At 45.9% G+C, this 14,832-nt stretch overlaps 2 protein-coding genes across 2 annotated transcripts; one reads left to right on the top strand and one right to left on the bottom strand.

Annotated features, from left to right (window-relative positions):
- Positions 1-2,796: 2,796 nt before the first annotated feature.
- pfdn1 (prefoldin subunit 1) lies at positions 2,797-4,263 on the bottom strand. The gene is made up of 4 exons (XM_026181885.1): positions 4,191-4,263; positions 3,688-3,854; positions 3,517-3,601; positions 2,797-2,976 (listed from the first exon to the last, which is right to left on the bottom strand). The coding sequence occupies exons 1-4, from the start codon at positions 4,221-4,223 to the stop codon at positions 2,893-2,895; spliced, it is 369 nt and encodes a 122-aa protein (XP_026037670.1). The 5' UTR covers positions 4,224-4,263; the 3' UTR covers positions 2,797-2,892.
- Positions 4,264-9,575: 5,312 nt separating this feature from the next.
- Positions 9,576-13,422, top strand: LOC113030460 (deoxycytidine kinase). The gene is made up of 8 exons (XM_026181942.1): positions 9,576-9,758; positions 10,873-10,991; positions 11,065-11,148; positions 11,237-11,346; positions 11,621-11,768; positions 11,891-12,006; positions 12,086-12,185; positions 13,288-13,422. Exons 1-8 carry the CDS (start codon positions 9,650-9,652, stop codon positions 13,312-13,314), a joined length of 813 nt encoding a protein of 270 aa, XP_026037727.1. The 5' UTR covers positions 9,576-9,649; the 3' UTR covers positions 13,315-13,422.
- The last annotated feature ends 1,410 nt before the right edge of the window (positions 13,423-14,832 follow it).

Genomic DNA, 14,832 nt, shown 5'->3' with positions numbered 1-14,832 from the left:
GAAGAGTACCTTCCACTTTTTTTTTGTGTGTGATTTCTTTTTGAGCCTAAAAACTACTTATAATGTATTTTTTAAACACACAGGACTATAGTGGACAACAACAAAAGGACAACTTTGGTTTGAAATTACAGCTGAATTTAGAAAATCAAACTGGACCACTTTACAGCTTTAGAGCAGAGGTGGGGAACTCCAGACCTCGAGGGTCGGTGTCCTGCAGGTTTTAGATCTCACCCTGGGTCAACACACCTGAATCACATTACCAGGCCTCTGGAGAACTTCAAGACATGTTGAGGAGGTCATTTATCCATTTAAATCAGCTGTGTTGGATCAAGGACACATCTAAAACCTGCAGGACACCGGCCCTCGAGGCCTGGAGTTCCCCACCCGTGTTAGGGTGTCATTAAAAACCTTTAATTAGATGAAAAAACAAAAATCTTCATTATTCTTGTTTTCTGCTGTTTGCTACCAGGACGATATTAACCTGCATATTTAGCTGAACAGACGTAGTTCTTCCACCATCACTGATGCTCCTCTCCTGGCGCCTCATTGGCTGTGACACTTGGTCCTTCACTGTGGTTCCAGTTGTTAGAAGACTCTGAGATCGATGGCTGTGAAATATAGATCAAAGCTTATGTGAGTTCCTGTGGGAACCGATCCAACCAATCACAAGTCGACTGCAGCACCAGTCTCTGGTCACTCCACAGACAATCCAGCCCCAGACCATTAGCAGCAGTGGGGGCAGAGACTTGTAGGCAAGGAGGTTTTGCCTGCTAACCTACCATCGTTGTCCTGCTGATAATTCTGGTCAGTGGAGGCAACCACATGTACTGACGTGGCAAAGAAAACCTTTGTGTTGGCAGGTGGTGTTTGTTGTTGACAGCGGGGTCTGAGGAGCAGCTGCCAAACCTTCAGTTTATCATCCATGTGCTTAATCGGACTCCAGTGTTCTCGGACTTCAGGCTCACACGAGTACTGAAGTACCGGATACTCTCAACACAGTAATCTAATGTGATACTACGCTGGATACGTTATCCTGGAACTAAATGATGCACACAGTTCGTGCTGGCCCACCGAGCACCGCCCCGCCCGAGTCAATCTCCTCGTCAGGTAGTCCTGTGTCTTCCTCCTCTTCGTCGTGTTCTTCTAGACCAGGCGTTACTCCTCCTCTTCATCCAGTCTGAACCTCCCTCTGCTTCACCTTTGTACTCCAACAGCAGCACTGAACCTGTCCTGGTGTCCGCTGCAGCTCACATTCAAAGAAAGACAATTTCACAGGTAATAACCATGTAATAAACACCACTACATGTAGTTACTATGGTAACAATAGTAGTAGAAGGAGAGTATTTTGCTAACCTCTCCTCTTGTTGGTGTGTCGGCGGTTTTGATTGAAAGGAGGTGGTAAACTGGTCACATGACATAAGTGGAAAGCCCAGGATGTGGGCTGGGTGGGCATCACAGTCCGAGGATACACAGGTGACACATACATGAACAAGTGGGCTGGCTCTCAGAAAGTTTCATGCAGTCGGGGCTCTGATGTCACTCACCTGTCCAGGTAAATGTGCGTTTCTTTCAGCTTCATCTTACACCGGCAGCTTATCTGACCTTTGTAGGAGTGTTTAGCTGATTTTAGAGTTTAGAAATGTGTTAACATAGAATGTAGAATTATTGTAGAGACACTGCCCTTAATATAATAAAGGCCTCACTGTGTCGTGAACTTAGGAGTAGATTGTAGGAGACCCCTCCCCCACTTGAACTGTGAAAGTAAAACAGAGAGGCGTTAATGCTGAGTGGAAATTCCCCAGAGGATGTTTGGGTGGGGGTCTCAACATTTGTAACTGGATAACTGTGGTCTGGAAGGGAGATGGGTTTTATGACCTAGGGAGTCACCTACACCCAGTGTTTTAACTGTCACGCACACACATCCACACGCACACTCACTCATGTGCACACACATACACACAGGTATGCGAACACAGTCACTCACAAGCACTCACATGGGACACGTGGGAACGCGCACATGTAGGCATTCATGTGCTCGTGCACATAGACACAGAGTTTGCAGCACACCGTGGGGGGTTTTTATGATGGGGTCGCCACTACAAAACTGTGTTTCACAGACAAAGCAGTGAAGATTTTTGCAGAGGGACACACCGGCCTCGTCTTCCCTTCTAGAAGTGCATGCTTAAATGAAGATGAATAAAGGTTTTGTGAAATGACAACTTTCGACGAATAAAAGAACCGGGGTAAAACTGATTTCGTAACACCTTTGACCTTCGACGTTCAGAGGATCTTCACTGTTCGGATGAATCTCTGACCAAATGAATCAGGTCGCTGCTGTTTACCTGCAGCTGTTATTTCTGCTGCTGCTCAGTTATGTGCTGATTTATCACCTGAACACTGAGAACATCATAAAACCAGAGAAATACAGGGCCTGTGCTTAGCGCTGCATCCACTCATGGTGCAGTTACACATGTGTGTTAAGCATGTGTTAGACATGCAGCTTTAAATATCTGGTAAGTTATAATTGCTTAATATAATCGCTTCATGTCCTGATCGACCTCAGGGCACAGACCTCAGGTCAGCTCTTTGAATCCTTCTGTTTCAAAGGATTCAAAGTGACCGATCACATTATGACCCCGCCTCCTTTGGGCAAACGTAGTTCCATACAGTCACATGATCGTCTGCTGGTTTTAATCATCAGATCACCCACTGAGAACAGGGTTGTCTTCCTCTTCATCATCATCAAATTCAAAGTAAAGATTTAAATCACAGACTAAAAAAACCCACCAGCAGGCAGAGCGTCTTCAAGTTTTTATTGTGGAAAACTCACACGGGAAACAGCGTGTGTGTGTGTATTACAGTGTAATTATAGTGTGTGTGTGATGATGATGGTCAGTGGGCTCTCCTGGACAGCAGCATCTCTCTTATGTTGTCCTCAGCTTCCTTCACGCTGCGTTCAAGGTACACCTTCCTCTGCTGGAAATCACAAGCACAAACATACTGTCAGTGCTTAGCTCTGTGTGTGTGTGTGTGTGTGTGTGTGTGTGTGTGTGTGTGTGTGTGTGTGTGTGTGTGTGTGTCGCACACCAACGCTGTTCCAACCTCCTGAAATCAGACTGCAGGACAATTCATTCCTTTTTTTGTGTAAATCACAACAACAGTTACATCAACGTGTTTCATTTTTAAAGTAAAGACTCTAACCCCAACTATCATGTGACCCTCTGTGTGTGTGTGAGGGGGGTCACATGATAGTTGAGATTGTTGCCAAGGGCCCCTCTATAAGCACCTGGCAACAGTGAGAAGGAAAAACTCCCTTCTGACAACCGTGTTCAGTAAGTTTAAGGTGAAACAGGTCCCAACTCTGGATAGTCCTATTTTGAGAGCTGCTCCAACCAAAGTGGGATGGATGCCGTCTCTCCTGACAAGACTAGGTTTCCCTAACCCCACGCAGAACACGCCCACACGCGTGATGTCAATCAGTAGTTAGCCAATGAGAAGAGGCGTGTGCATGCGCACCTCCAACTCTTTGATCTTCTCGTCAGCCGTCTTCTGTTTGTCTGTCAGCAGGTTGTTTATCTCCTCCTTGGACTGCAGGATGAACCTGAAACACATCATGATTGAACCAATGTGATTGGCTGACACCTGCGTGACGTTCAGGTGTGTTAAGGTTGAAGGTAGGTGACTCACATGCGCCCCACACCCTCATAGAGTCGCGTGTTGTCGGGCAGCGTGGCGATCTCGGCGTGCGTCAGTTTGGCGTGCTTCTGAACGCGCGTCAGCTGATCGATCTGCAGATCGGCCATCTTGACTTTCTGCTGCGTGTCAATCATCTTCACCTGCAGCTCGGAGAAGGCCTGCGGAGCGCACCTGGGTTAGTCCCCATGGTAACAGAGCCTGCCCACTGTGAAGTACCCGCCCCCTTTAGCCCTACGTCACGGCGTCTCACCAGAGACCCACAACCCACTCGCACACGATTCCGCTGCGTCAGTATGACATTAGGGGCTCTAACTACCTCACGGTGACGACACAAGGCCTGAGCGCAGCTGTGTTAAAGTCACGAGCGTGACGGTCTCGGTGTCCCGCGGACACAGACGAGGTCGTAGGCAGTTTAAATCGGAAACTGTGGAAAAAACACTCGACCACGTGTGAAACAGCCGCGCTAGTCACACACACAGGTGAGGAGCTCCTACCTTTTTCAGCTCCAGATCTACGGGCGCCGCCATCTTCTTTCTGCTCCCGACTCTGAGGACACACTGCGCATGCGTAAGAGCCTTCTTCTTCTTCCTTTATCTTTTTATGGGCGTAGCAAAGAGCGTCAAGTGCACTACCGCCACCTGCTGGACTGGAGTGTCTGTCTTGTTAATGTTTGCTTATAATGGAGCACTGTAACAAAAAATAATTTCCCCCAGCGATCAATAAAGTATTCTGATTCTTATTAGCTGTGTCCCAAAACGTCTTTCGGAGGACCCCGGCCTTCGCGGTCTACGTGGGCCAGGTCCTCCAAAGACCGAGAAGGCCGGAAGTGCGAGGCTGTGAAATAAGACGGTCCAGCCTTCAGATCTGCGTCACCGCTGTCTCGGGGGAGTTTAATAAACTCGGCCGTCTGCTCCTTGCTGTCTAAAATATAACAGGACACTGGAGTAAAGTCGACCATCTCACACTTCTGTTTAATCAGTTTTCTGTTTGATGTTTATTCAGCTGGGTTATTCAGAGACTTGACGAAGGCATTTGACTCTATAGATCCTGATATATTAATAAGAAATCTGGAACGTTATGGTGTCAGAGGGGTCGCTCTAGATTGGGCCCGGAGTTATTTAGGTGACAGGAAGCAGTTTGTGAAATTATATGGTGGTTGCTCCTTATGTATGCACATTGCTTGTGGTGTACCCCAAGGGTCAGTTTTGGGTCCAAAATTCTTCAACTTGTACATTAACAACATCTGTAAAGTGTCCAAAGTATTAAAAGTGGTTCTCTTTGCTGATGATACAAACATCTTCTGCTCTGGTGATGATCTGCAGAATTTATTGGAGGATATGAAATAAGTAAAGTGAAGTTCTGGCTTGATAAAAACAAATTATCATTAAATTTGAATAAATCTAAACTTATGTTATTTGGAAATAGTAGTTTAAATACAAATGCTGAGATTCAAATAAATGGTGTTGATATTGAAAGAGTCAGTGAAAATAATAGATGAAAAACTTAACTGGGAGCTCACGTAAGATATATTCATTCCAACGTATCACGAAGCATTGCAACACTAAACAAGGCAAAGCAGGTATTAGACAAACATCCCTTCATGTTCTCTACTGTTCACTGGTTTCACCTTACTTAAGCTATTGTGCAGAGGTCTGGGGCAACAACTATAAAACCACATTACACTCACTTTGTACTCTTCAAAAAAAAAAGCAGTTCGAATCATCCACAGTGCAGGTTACAGGATCGTACAAACTCACTATTTTTGCACTGAAATATTGAAAATCGCCAATCTAGTAAAATTCCAAACAGCACAAATTCTAATCAAAGAAAAAAATAAGGAACTGGCAGGTAATATTCAGAGTACGTTTTTTCTTGTTGAAAGAAGGAAGCTATAATTTAAGGGCTTTTTGTCACTTCACAACAGGGAAGGTTCGTACTAAAAGGAAAAGCTTTTGTGTTTCTGTGCATGGAGTGAAACTGTGGAACAGTCTGAATATGGAATGAAAGCAACGTCAAAACATAGAACAGTTCAAAAAGAGTTATAAAAATATGATCTTCTCAAACTATAAAGAAAAGGAAAATATTGAAATTAAGTGAATCTCTATTTTAAAAATGTCATGATGTGATATTATAGTATATAGTTGTTCACTATTTTTATTACAGATTATATCAATGAGGAAGCAACTAAATATTTTTTTTTCTTCTTCTTTTAGAGGGAAAGAGAAACAGCTGAGAAGAGGGACGGGGGAGAAGGGCAAAAAACAAAAACCAACAGAATGGGCAGAAAAAAAACCACATATATGTATCGGATCACCGCTGGAGATGCCAACCCTGCTGAGCAAAGATAAACATAGAAAACAAGCCAAGGAAGAGGGGCACTCGCCACTGCCAGAAGAGGGGTGATTCACTCAGCAGCTGCGGAGCAGAAGCCAGGGGGAGTTGCAGTGACGCGCCCGTGAGCTCCGCCGGCAGCCAGCCGTGCCTGAGTGACCGAGCCCCAGGCCGAGAGGCCGGGAGCACCCCACCTCCAAAGTGGCCCGAGCGAGCCCCAGGCTCCAGGCCCCGATAAGCGGCCGCCAAGGAGTGAGCCGGTGTGTACCCGGACGCCCATCCCCGGACACAAAGAACCACCAACGCACCGCAACTAAATATTAACTGATAACTTATGGGATTAAATCGGTGTGTACTTCTTCCCACTTCCTTTCAACGTGTAAACGAATCAGAACAGCAGCGATATTGAAATGCATTGACTTTTGTATAGTATAACTTTCTCTCTCTTATTTTCTTTACTCAAATCAAATCAAATCACTTTTATTGTCACATCACATGTGCAGGTACATTGGTACAGCACATTCGAGTGAAATTCTTGTGTGCGAGCTTCACAAGCAACAGAGTTGTGCAAAATACAATAACATAAACAGGCAAAATATACGAATGGCTAAATCTGAAACTAATAAATATATGTACAATATATAATAGTATATGCAAAAAAAAAAAAAATTTCTGGATGTGTATACTAAATGTTTTTCTACATGTGTGTGTGTGTGTGTGTGTGTACACATATTTTACAAATTAAATAGAGTCAACAATAAATAAAATATACAGAGTTGAATATGTGCAAAACAGTGGCATTTATATACAGTGTGGAGTGCATAATGTTAAAGTTCCAGTAGTGAAGCTGAGGTGTCTATGACGTGTTCAGCAGTCTGATGGCCTGATGGAAGAAGCTGTCTCTCAGTCTGCTGGTACGGGACCGGATGCTGCAGAACCTCCTTCCTGATGGAAGCAGTCTGAACAGTTTATGGCTGGGGTGACTGGAGTCCTTGATGATCCTCCCCGCTTTCCTCAGGCAGCGCTTCCTGTAGATGTCTTGGAGGGAGGGAAGCTCACCTCCAATTATCCGTTCAGAGCACCGCACTACTCGCTGGAGAGCTTTGCAGTTGTAGGCGGTGCTGTTGCCATACCAGGTGGTGATGCATCCAGTGAGGATGCTCTCAATGGCACAGCGATAGAAGGTCCTGAGGATGCGGGGGCTCATGCCGAATCTTTTCAGTCTCCTGAGAAAGAAGAGGCGCTGCTGCGCCTTCTTCACTGTTTTGTTTGTGTGTACTGACCACGTAAGATCCTCAGCCAGATGTACTCCAAGGAACCGGAAGCTGCTCACTCTCTCCACAGCAGCGCCGCTGATGGTGATGGGGGTGTGTACTTCTCTGCACCTCCGGAAGTCCACTATCAACTCCTTTGTCTTTGCGACGTTGAGGGTGAGATGGTTGTCTTGACACCAGTGGGTCAGGGCGCTGACCTCCTCCCTGTAAGCCGTCTCATCACCGTTGGTGATAAGACCCACCACTGTAGTGTCGTCCGCAAACTTCACAATGATGTTGGAGCTGTTAGTGGCTGTGCAGTCGTAGGTGTAGAGTGAGTACAGGAGAGGGCTCAGTACACACCCCTGTGGAGCACCAGTGTTCAGTGTGATGGGGGATGAGGTGATGCTGCCCAGTCTGACCACCTGGCGTCTGTCAGACAGGAAGCTAAGGATCCAGCTGCAGAGGGAGCTGCTCAGTCCTAGATCCTGCAGTTTCCTGTCCAGCTTTGAGGGAACGATGGTATTGAATGCTGAGCTGTAATCTACAAACAGCATTCTCACATACGTGTCTCTCTTCTCCAGGTGTGACAGGGCAGTGTGTAGTGTCAGGGCTATGGCATCATCAGTGGACCTGTTTTGGCGGTATGCGAACTGTAGAGGGTCCAGTGAGTCGGGTAGTGCAGAGCAGATGAAGTCCCTGACCAGCTTCTCGAAGCATTTGCTTACGATGGGGGTCAGGGCTACAGGTCGCCAGTCGTTCAATGAGGAGATGGTGGAGGATTTGGGTACAGGGACGATGGTGGCCATTTTGAAGCAGGCTGGGACTACAGACAGAGAGAGGGAAAGGTTGAAGATGTGCGTGAACACTCCAGCCAGCTGAGCCGCGCATGACCTGAGGACGCGGCCGGGAATCCCGTCCGGACCAGTAGCTTTGCGTGCGTTCACCTTCCTGAAGCACCTCCGCACATCCTCCTCAGACACAGTGTGCGCACTGACGTCATCCGCGGTGCGCACACTGTCCGGTCTCGTGGTGTTCGCTGTGTCGAATCTAGCGTAGAATACGTTCCTCACACAGAGAGGCCGTGGTCTGCGGTGTGCTGGTTTTCCCTCTAAAGTCTGTGATCGTGTTTAGTCCCTGCCACATACTCCACATACTAAATGTACCTGTATATTGTTTACATGTTTGAAATAAATTAACAAACAAACAATATGGACATTCTGTGTCCATTGTTTATTTCATTCTGAAACCTAATTTTTATTTACTTTATTCCAAACAGAAGTGTTTATTTATTATTCTGAAAGCTGGAGACAGTGCCAAATAGTTCACTGATATTTTGTTGAATTACAATGTGGACACTCTGCAATAATTTAACAGAAGTGCTTGTGTTTTACTTGAAGTTTTATTTTTTCAATGTTTTTCTATTTAAAGTTTTCAGGGATAAGCCTCTTGAATTTCTCTAAGTAGAAATATATGTAAAAAAAAAGATTTTAAATTTTCTTGTAGTTTATTGCACATTTTTGCAATTTATGTAATTACTATGGACTTAATGCAGACATATTATTAAAATTTGGGCTATAACGGTTGTATTGATGTATAGCAACTTGAAATGCTACTACACCATGTAAAAATATAAAGTAAGCTCTGGCAGACTTGGTTCTATGGTAGGTCTTAAAGGGTTAAATCATCAAACTGTAAATCATAGATTTTGAATTGTTATTGATCCTTTACTCCTGGTCCTCAAGTGTATATTTATTCTCTTACTCTTCTTATATTTATTGTTTGTTTACTTGCACTGCTGTAGCTGCAGCCTCGTCGTCTCGTCTCTATATGCTGGACTGTCTGTAGCGGAGATGACAATAAAGTTTACTTTGACTTCAGCAGCGCGCAGGCGCACCGAGGGCTCTCGCGCTCACTTTTCGCGTATAAAATTTCGAAAAAACATCGGTGCAAATTATAAGTCGGTATCATGATGTCTGGTGTTTTCGTGTTTGTTGGTTTGTTTTTATTTTGCGGGTTGGTGATTAGATGCTGCTCCAGCCAGCCAGAGAATCCCCCGCTCAAAAACCGCTACTGTTTCCACCCACTGTGTTTCTCTCCTCTGTGGATGAGATGAAAGGCTGCTGTGAACACAGGTAACAGAAGGTAGAGCCAGGCAGGTGGAGTGAGGCAGGTGTGATGTTGGACATGAAGGAAACTGAAGGAAGTCTGCACTCCTCCTCCTCTGCTCATGCGTGACTCCGCCCCCGGAAACGGTCTGTAAGTCTGTATGCGCGCGGAGTTTAATTTGAGCAGCATCTCGCGCGCCGGTCAGTGGGTTTCAAAACAGCAGCGAGCAATAATCGATAATCAGCGATCGATCCGTGAACATGGCGACCCCCCCGAAGAGGCCGTGCCCCCCTCCCCGCAGCCCGCCGCTGAACGGCAGCTTTTCCCGTCAAAGGAAGGAGAAGAAGATCTCCATCGAAGGAAACATAGGTGAGCTCACCGGGGCGCGCGCCCCCCGGACCGGCTGGACGCTCACGGACCCCGACTGACCCGGACCGACCGGGGCAAACGGAGCCGGGGGACCGACCCGGACCGCCGGTTAACGAGCTCTCAGGCCCGGGTCTGTAAGTCCGTGAGCCTCCCGCCTTCACGGAAACAAGTGGCGCCAAAACCGCCCGCTTATCGTCAATAATCAGCTGTTTGTGATCGATAAATAGCTGTTTCTAGTCACAGTTAGCTGTCCATGGTCAATTGCTGTTTATATCGCAAATCAATTGTTTGTAGTCAATACTCAGCCCTGTGTTCAATAACCAGCTGTTTATAGTCAAAATTTGCTGTCAACAGTCAGTAATCATCTGGACGTTTCCATCAACCGAGTGATTTCTTACGATAATCGATTGATCATCAGCTGTTTGAACTCAATTATAAGCTGTTTGTCTTTGAAAATCAGCTGTTTGTGATCAATAATCAGCAGTTTTTAATGGAGCTGTGCTGCTGGGGTTAGAAGGCGGAGGTTTAAATTTGGGTGTTAAATAGGTGGAGCTTGCTCCTTTAGGTGTTTGAAGGTGAACGCTGGTCATGTGGAGTCTGTGGGCGGGGCTCAGGTGAGCCAGACTGATGGAGGTTTGCAAGTCGAGGTCAGACCTCCAAAGGTTGATTCTGTTCATCTGGACGCAGCGTTTTGTGGAGAAACGTTCTGTCACTCATCCAGGTGACTTCTTCAGTCTCAGGTCAGAGTTTTGATCTCCAGAGCGAGGACGTGACCTCATCACTGAGGTTGGGGTCAGGTGACAGCGTGAGGAGTGTGAGCAGAGACAATCAGAGGTTGAATCAGCTGCTCATGGTTGCCATGGTTTTACTTGATCCTGCGGTCACATGACTTCCTGCAAAAGTCAGCTGTTTCGGTCCTTTTCTTAAGCCCCACCCACACAGGAAGTCCTACGGCATCAGCATTAATGCTGATTTCCTGTATTAGTGTGTGGAGCATCAGTAGCTCATGTCATGTCAGGGTTACCTGAACAGGTGTGATTCCTCCAATCAGGCAGGACCAGAGATCTGTCACATTTCTGTGTCTCACCCGTGTGTCTCACCCGTGTGCCTCCAGCTGCAGGAAAGTCGACATTTGTGCGCCTCCTTCAGGCAGCATCAGAGGACTGGGAGGTCATCCCTGAACCCATTGGCAAGTGGTGCAACGTGCAGAATGACAGCGATGACGTTTACCTGGTGAGCCTGAATGCAGCACACATTCTCTAAAGTCTGTGTTTACTTGCTTGTTTACCTGCTTGTTTACCTGCAGGAGCTGAGCTCATCTCAAAAGAGTGGAGGAAACCTGCTGCAGATGCTGTACGATAAACCCAGCCGCTGGTCCTACACCTTCCAGGTAACACACCTGGCTCCATCCCCTACCATAGCAGCACTGTGTGTCAGACTATGTGTACCTGTCTCAAGTGAGTCTCACCTGTGTGCAGAGCTACGCGTGTCTGAGCAGAGTTCGAGCTCAGCTTCAGTCGCCATCAATCAAACTTCAGCAGGCAGAAAACCCCGTCCAGTTCTACGAGCGCTCCGTCTACTCCGACAGGTAACTTACCTGACAGGTCTCCAAAAGGTTGCTTCTGTTCATCTGCACGTAGCGTTTCATCATCATCAGGTGACGTCTTCAGTCTCAGCTGACTGCAGGTTTCAATCTAATAAACATAATGACTGAAACCAGCCCACTGAGGGAACAGTGGGCTGGGAGGGCAGTTCCTTAATCTTAATTATGTAAATTCTCATGACCATTGATCACCTGACAGGTAACTCGCACGCATTTAACACAGACACAGGTGTGAGACATGTAACTCCTGTGTGTACAGGTACGTGTTTGCGTCAAACCTGTTTGAGAGTGGCGACCTGTCGGAGACGGAGTGGAGTGTGTATCAGGACTGGCACACCTGGTTACTGAACCAGTTTGAGTCCGACATCGCTCTCGACGCCATCATCTACCTCAGAGCCCCGCCACAGGTAAAGACGTACAGGAGAACCTGGAGAGTCCTGCCACCTCAGGGTAAACGCATCGCCCTCTGTGATGGGCTCTCCTTCCTTCGGTTGCCTTCAGGTGCCGTGTTTGTGTGTGTATTTTTCAGCGCTGCATGCAGCGGCTGCTTCATCGCGGCCGGCAAGAAGAGCAGGAAATTCCTCTGGAGTACCTTGAGCAGCTGCACTTCAAACATGAAGCCTGGCTCTACCACAGGAACCTCAGGTAACTATATGCCACTGAGCGTGCTCAGAGCCTCAGCGGTGCGTTCAGGAGCGCCTTTTTAACCTGTGTTTGCATTAAGGTTGGACTTTGATTATTTGAGCGAACTTCCTGTTCTCGTCCTGGACGTCAACGACGACTTCAAGAATGACCGCATCAAACAGGAAGCCATCATCGACAAGGTCAGTCTGAGCTTTTATTTTGAAGGTTTTCCTTCTGATGATGGTGGTTTTATTTGTTTTTCATACACGTCCCAAACCGCTCTGTTTCTTCTCTTGGTTACAAACAACCAGTGAACCACTTCTTGTTTGCTTTTATGTAGAAGTCATTGACTCCTCGTCTGTATAACGAGTGACTCTGTTTGTCAGGAGTACCGTCACTGTCAGGGTAAATTGTTAAATGTTGCCATTGTTGCACTTAAATGTGTAAACCGTGCCTTAAACTGCGTGGTTAGATATTCTTCTGTTCGTCCGACACATCTATGATGCTGGAGGAGGTAATCAGCTGTAGCTGTTTAACTACAGGCAGGTTTCATGTGAGATTCTGGTTTCCTTATCTTGTGAAGGATGTCCACTCCCGGCCATTTAGGGGCTCGCCTATGCTTGCATATGGTGAACCATTAATGTTAAGCCATATATGGGTGTGGGGAGATGGCCTTTGGATAACCAGGAAATGTGGTTAACAGTTGTGAGCATATATTGTGTGGCAAGAAGACACACACACAGACGCATGCGGTGATTTTAACCATTTGTGGGTGTTACAATGGGTGGTGCTTGCATTCACTGAATAAAAGGCTGCAGGGAAGGCTGTTTCTTGGAAGTTGGCTAGGAAACAGTGGGGGGTGATGCGTCTCTGAACTAGCGGGCCTGCTGAAGCGCAGACCCAACGATCGCCACCAGAGGAAAGACCGTCAAGCTTTTATTGGGGTTTTTAACAATCAGTATCTTAATTCTTAATAGAAATCTCAGTCTTTGCTGCATTTTATATTCTGACGTGTGCCTGTTTATATAAAGCAACACGCCTAACATGTGTTTAATCTGTTTTTGAACATCGTTCCTGAGAGTAACTGAATAAACTGTGTAAACTCTGTGACCTGCGCAAAAGTTTGTATACTTTGAAGTGACAGTAAAATATGTCAGATTCTTCCATGTTTGGCTGTTTGTTCATGTATGTGCTGCTTCCATCTTTCTGTGCTTGTATTTAATTCTCATTTAACTTTCACCTGGTGGTTTTATTTTGAAAGGCTTTTGTAATCTGGTAACAGGACTTAATTTTTGTCTGCAGGTCAGAGAGTTTCTCACCACACTGTGAAGCTCATCCACCAATGAGAGGTGCTGGGAGAAGTGGTGGCGCGTCTGATTGGAAGACTGATGTGTTTGTTTTTTTGTTGTTGTTTTGTTTCTTTAACTTGTTTTTATATTTTTGTAGTTTAACTGTGTGTGTGTGTGTGTGTGTGTGTGTGTGTGTGTGTGTGTGTGTGTGTGTGTGTGTGTGTGTGTGTGTGTGTGTGTGTGTGTGTGTGTGTGTGTCCCCATGATATATTTACTTGCTCTTAGCTTCATATTTATCCTTCAGTCTGATCATTCCTGTTTGTCCTGACAATGAGGTGTTGTTGAAGCCACCACGATGCCTTCAGGGACCGTTGGTGTTCTGGTTTCTGTGTGAATAAAGTCAAACTGAATGAGCACGCCTAGTTTTTTTAAAGACCAAAGTCCAACATGTCAGTGAAACGTGTGTGTGTGTGTGTGTGTGTGTGTTCAGGCTCGCTCACAGCTCAGAGGTTTAACTCTGTGAAGCTGGATTTAAGAAATAACTAACTAGTTATTGGAGCATGTTTAGCGCTGTCTTGTGGCGGTAAAGGACGTGACAGTGTAGTCAGGTTAACCAGCGGGCCACCTGACTTAAACAGGCTCCCCTCCACACTGATTCATTCAGTCTACAGACCCGAACATCACAGCTAATGAGTGGATTCACGTGTTTCACTGCAGCTCGCCACAGCGAGAAACCGCCGACAGCATCAGAGAGACACAACGACGAGCCTCTACAGTTCTTATTTACCTCTCAGTTATTGGTTCAGTCGTTAGTTAGCGCAAACCAGGTGACGTCATGTTTTGTACAGGCACAGGATGGCACTATGGACACTCCTTTAAAGGCCGTGCCACAGATAAACCTGTGACGGTGTCAAAGTAGGGCTCTTTGCTGGAAACCAACCTGAACACGTATGTTTGACCTCTGAGGGTTACTCAGACTGAGTGTGATGGATGATTACAGAGGTCGGTAATGATCAACTGAGAGACGGCGAAGCGTGACGGGAACAACGTCGAGTCATCGTGAACAAGGCAGATTCACTAATGACCTATACACAGACTGGGATGTTCACTAAACATTTCTTTTGTCCCGTAGCTCACAGACTGATTTATGATTGGTTGGTTGATTTGTTGATCAGTAGAAACTCTGTAGAAACAGTTTCATGTTTGAGACATTTTGTATTTCCAAAGAGAAACTTTGTCACAGAAAGAAACAGCCAAACATGAACTGAACAATTCAGTTTATTTTCAATTCAAAGTCTAAAATCAGACAGATTTTAAATGGAGTCTGGTCTGTTTGATCAGAGCCTGAATGTGAACTAAGACTGACGGGAAGGAGCAGTTTGAGCTTGAATAAAATCTAAAATCAGACAGTTTTTAAATGGAGTCTGGTGTGGCATACTGACGGTTTCATTTTAAGGCTTTTCAGAATCAGAATACTTTATTGATCCCTGGGGGAAATTATTTTTTTGTCACAGTGCTCCATTATAAACCAACATTAAAGAGACAGACAATACGCTAA

Source organism: Astatotilapia calliptera, chromosome 10, assembly GCF_900246225.1.
Source record: "Astatotilapia calliptera chromosome 10, fAstCal1.2, whole genome shotgun sequence".
Taxonomy (NCBI): Eukaryota; Metazoa; Chordata; class Actinopteri; order Cichliformes; family Cichlidae; genus Astatotilapia; species Astatotilapia calliptera.
The sequence above is the reverse complement of the archived record's forward strand: the minus strand, read 5'-3'. Positions and strand labels throughout refer to the sequence as shown.

Excerpts from the sequence above, each read along its gene's own strand:
- pfdn1 (XM_026181885.1), bottom strand. The coding sequence starts at position 4,223 with ATGGCGGCGCCCGTAGATCTGGAGCTGAAAAAG. Across the intron at positions 3,855-4,190 it reads TAGATCTGGAGCTGAAAAAG|GCCTTCTCCGAGCTGCAGGT; the intron begins GTAGGAGCTCCT and ends TGCGCTCCGCAG. Across the intron at positions 2,977-3,516 it reads AGAAGATCAAAGAGTTGGAG|CAGAGGAAGGTGTACCTTGA; the intron begins GTGCGCATGCAC and ends TGTGATTTCCAG.
- LOC113030460 (XM_026181942.1), top strand. The coding sequence starts at position 9,650 with ATGGCGACCCCCCCGAAGAGGCCGTGCCCCCCTCCCCGCAGCCCGCCG. Across the intron at positions 11,347-11,620 it reads CGCTCCGTCTACTCCGACAG|GTACGTGTTTGCGTCAAACC; the intron begins GTAACTTACCTG and ends CTGTGTGTACAG. Across the intron at positions 11,769-11,890 it reads ACCTCAGAGCCCCGCCACAG|CGCTGCATGCAGCGGCTGCT; the intron begins GTAAAGACGTAC and ends TGTATTTTTCAG.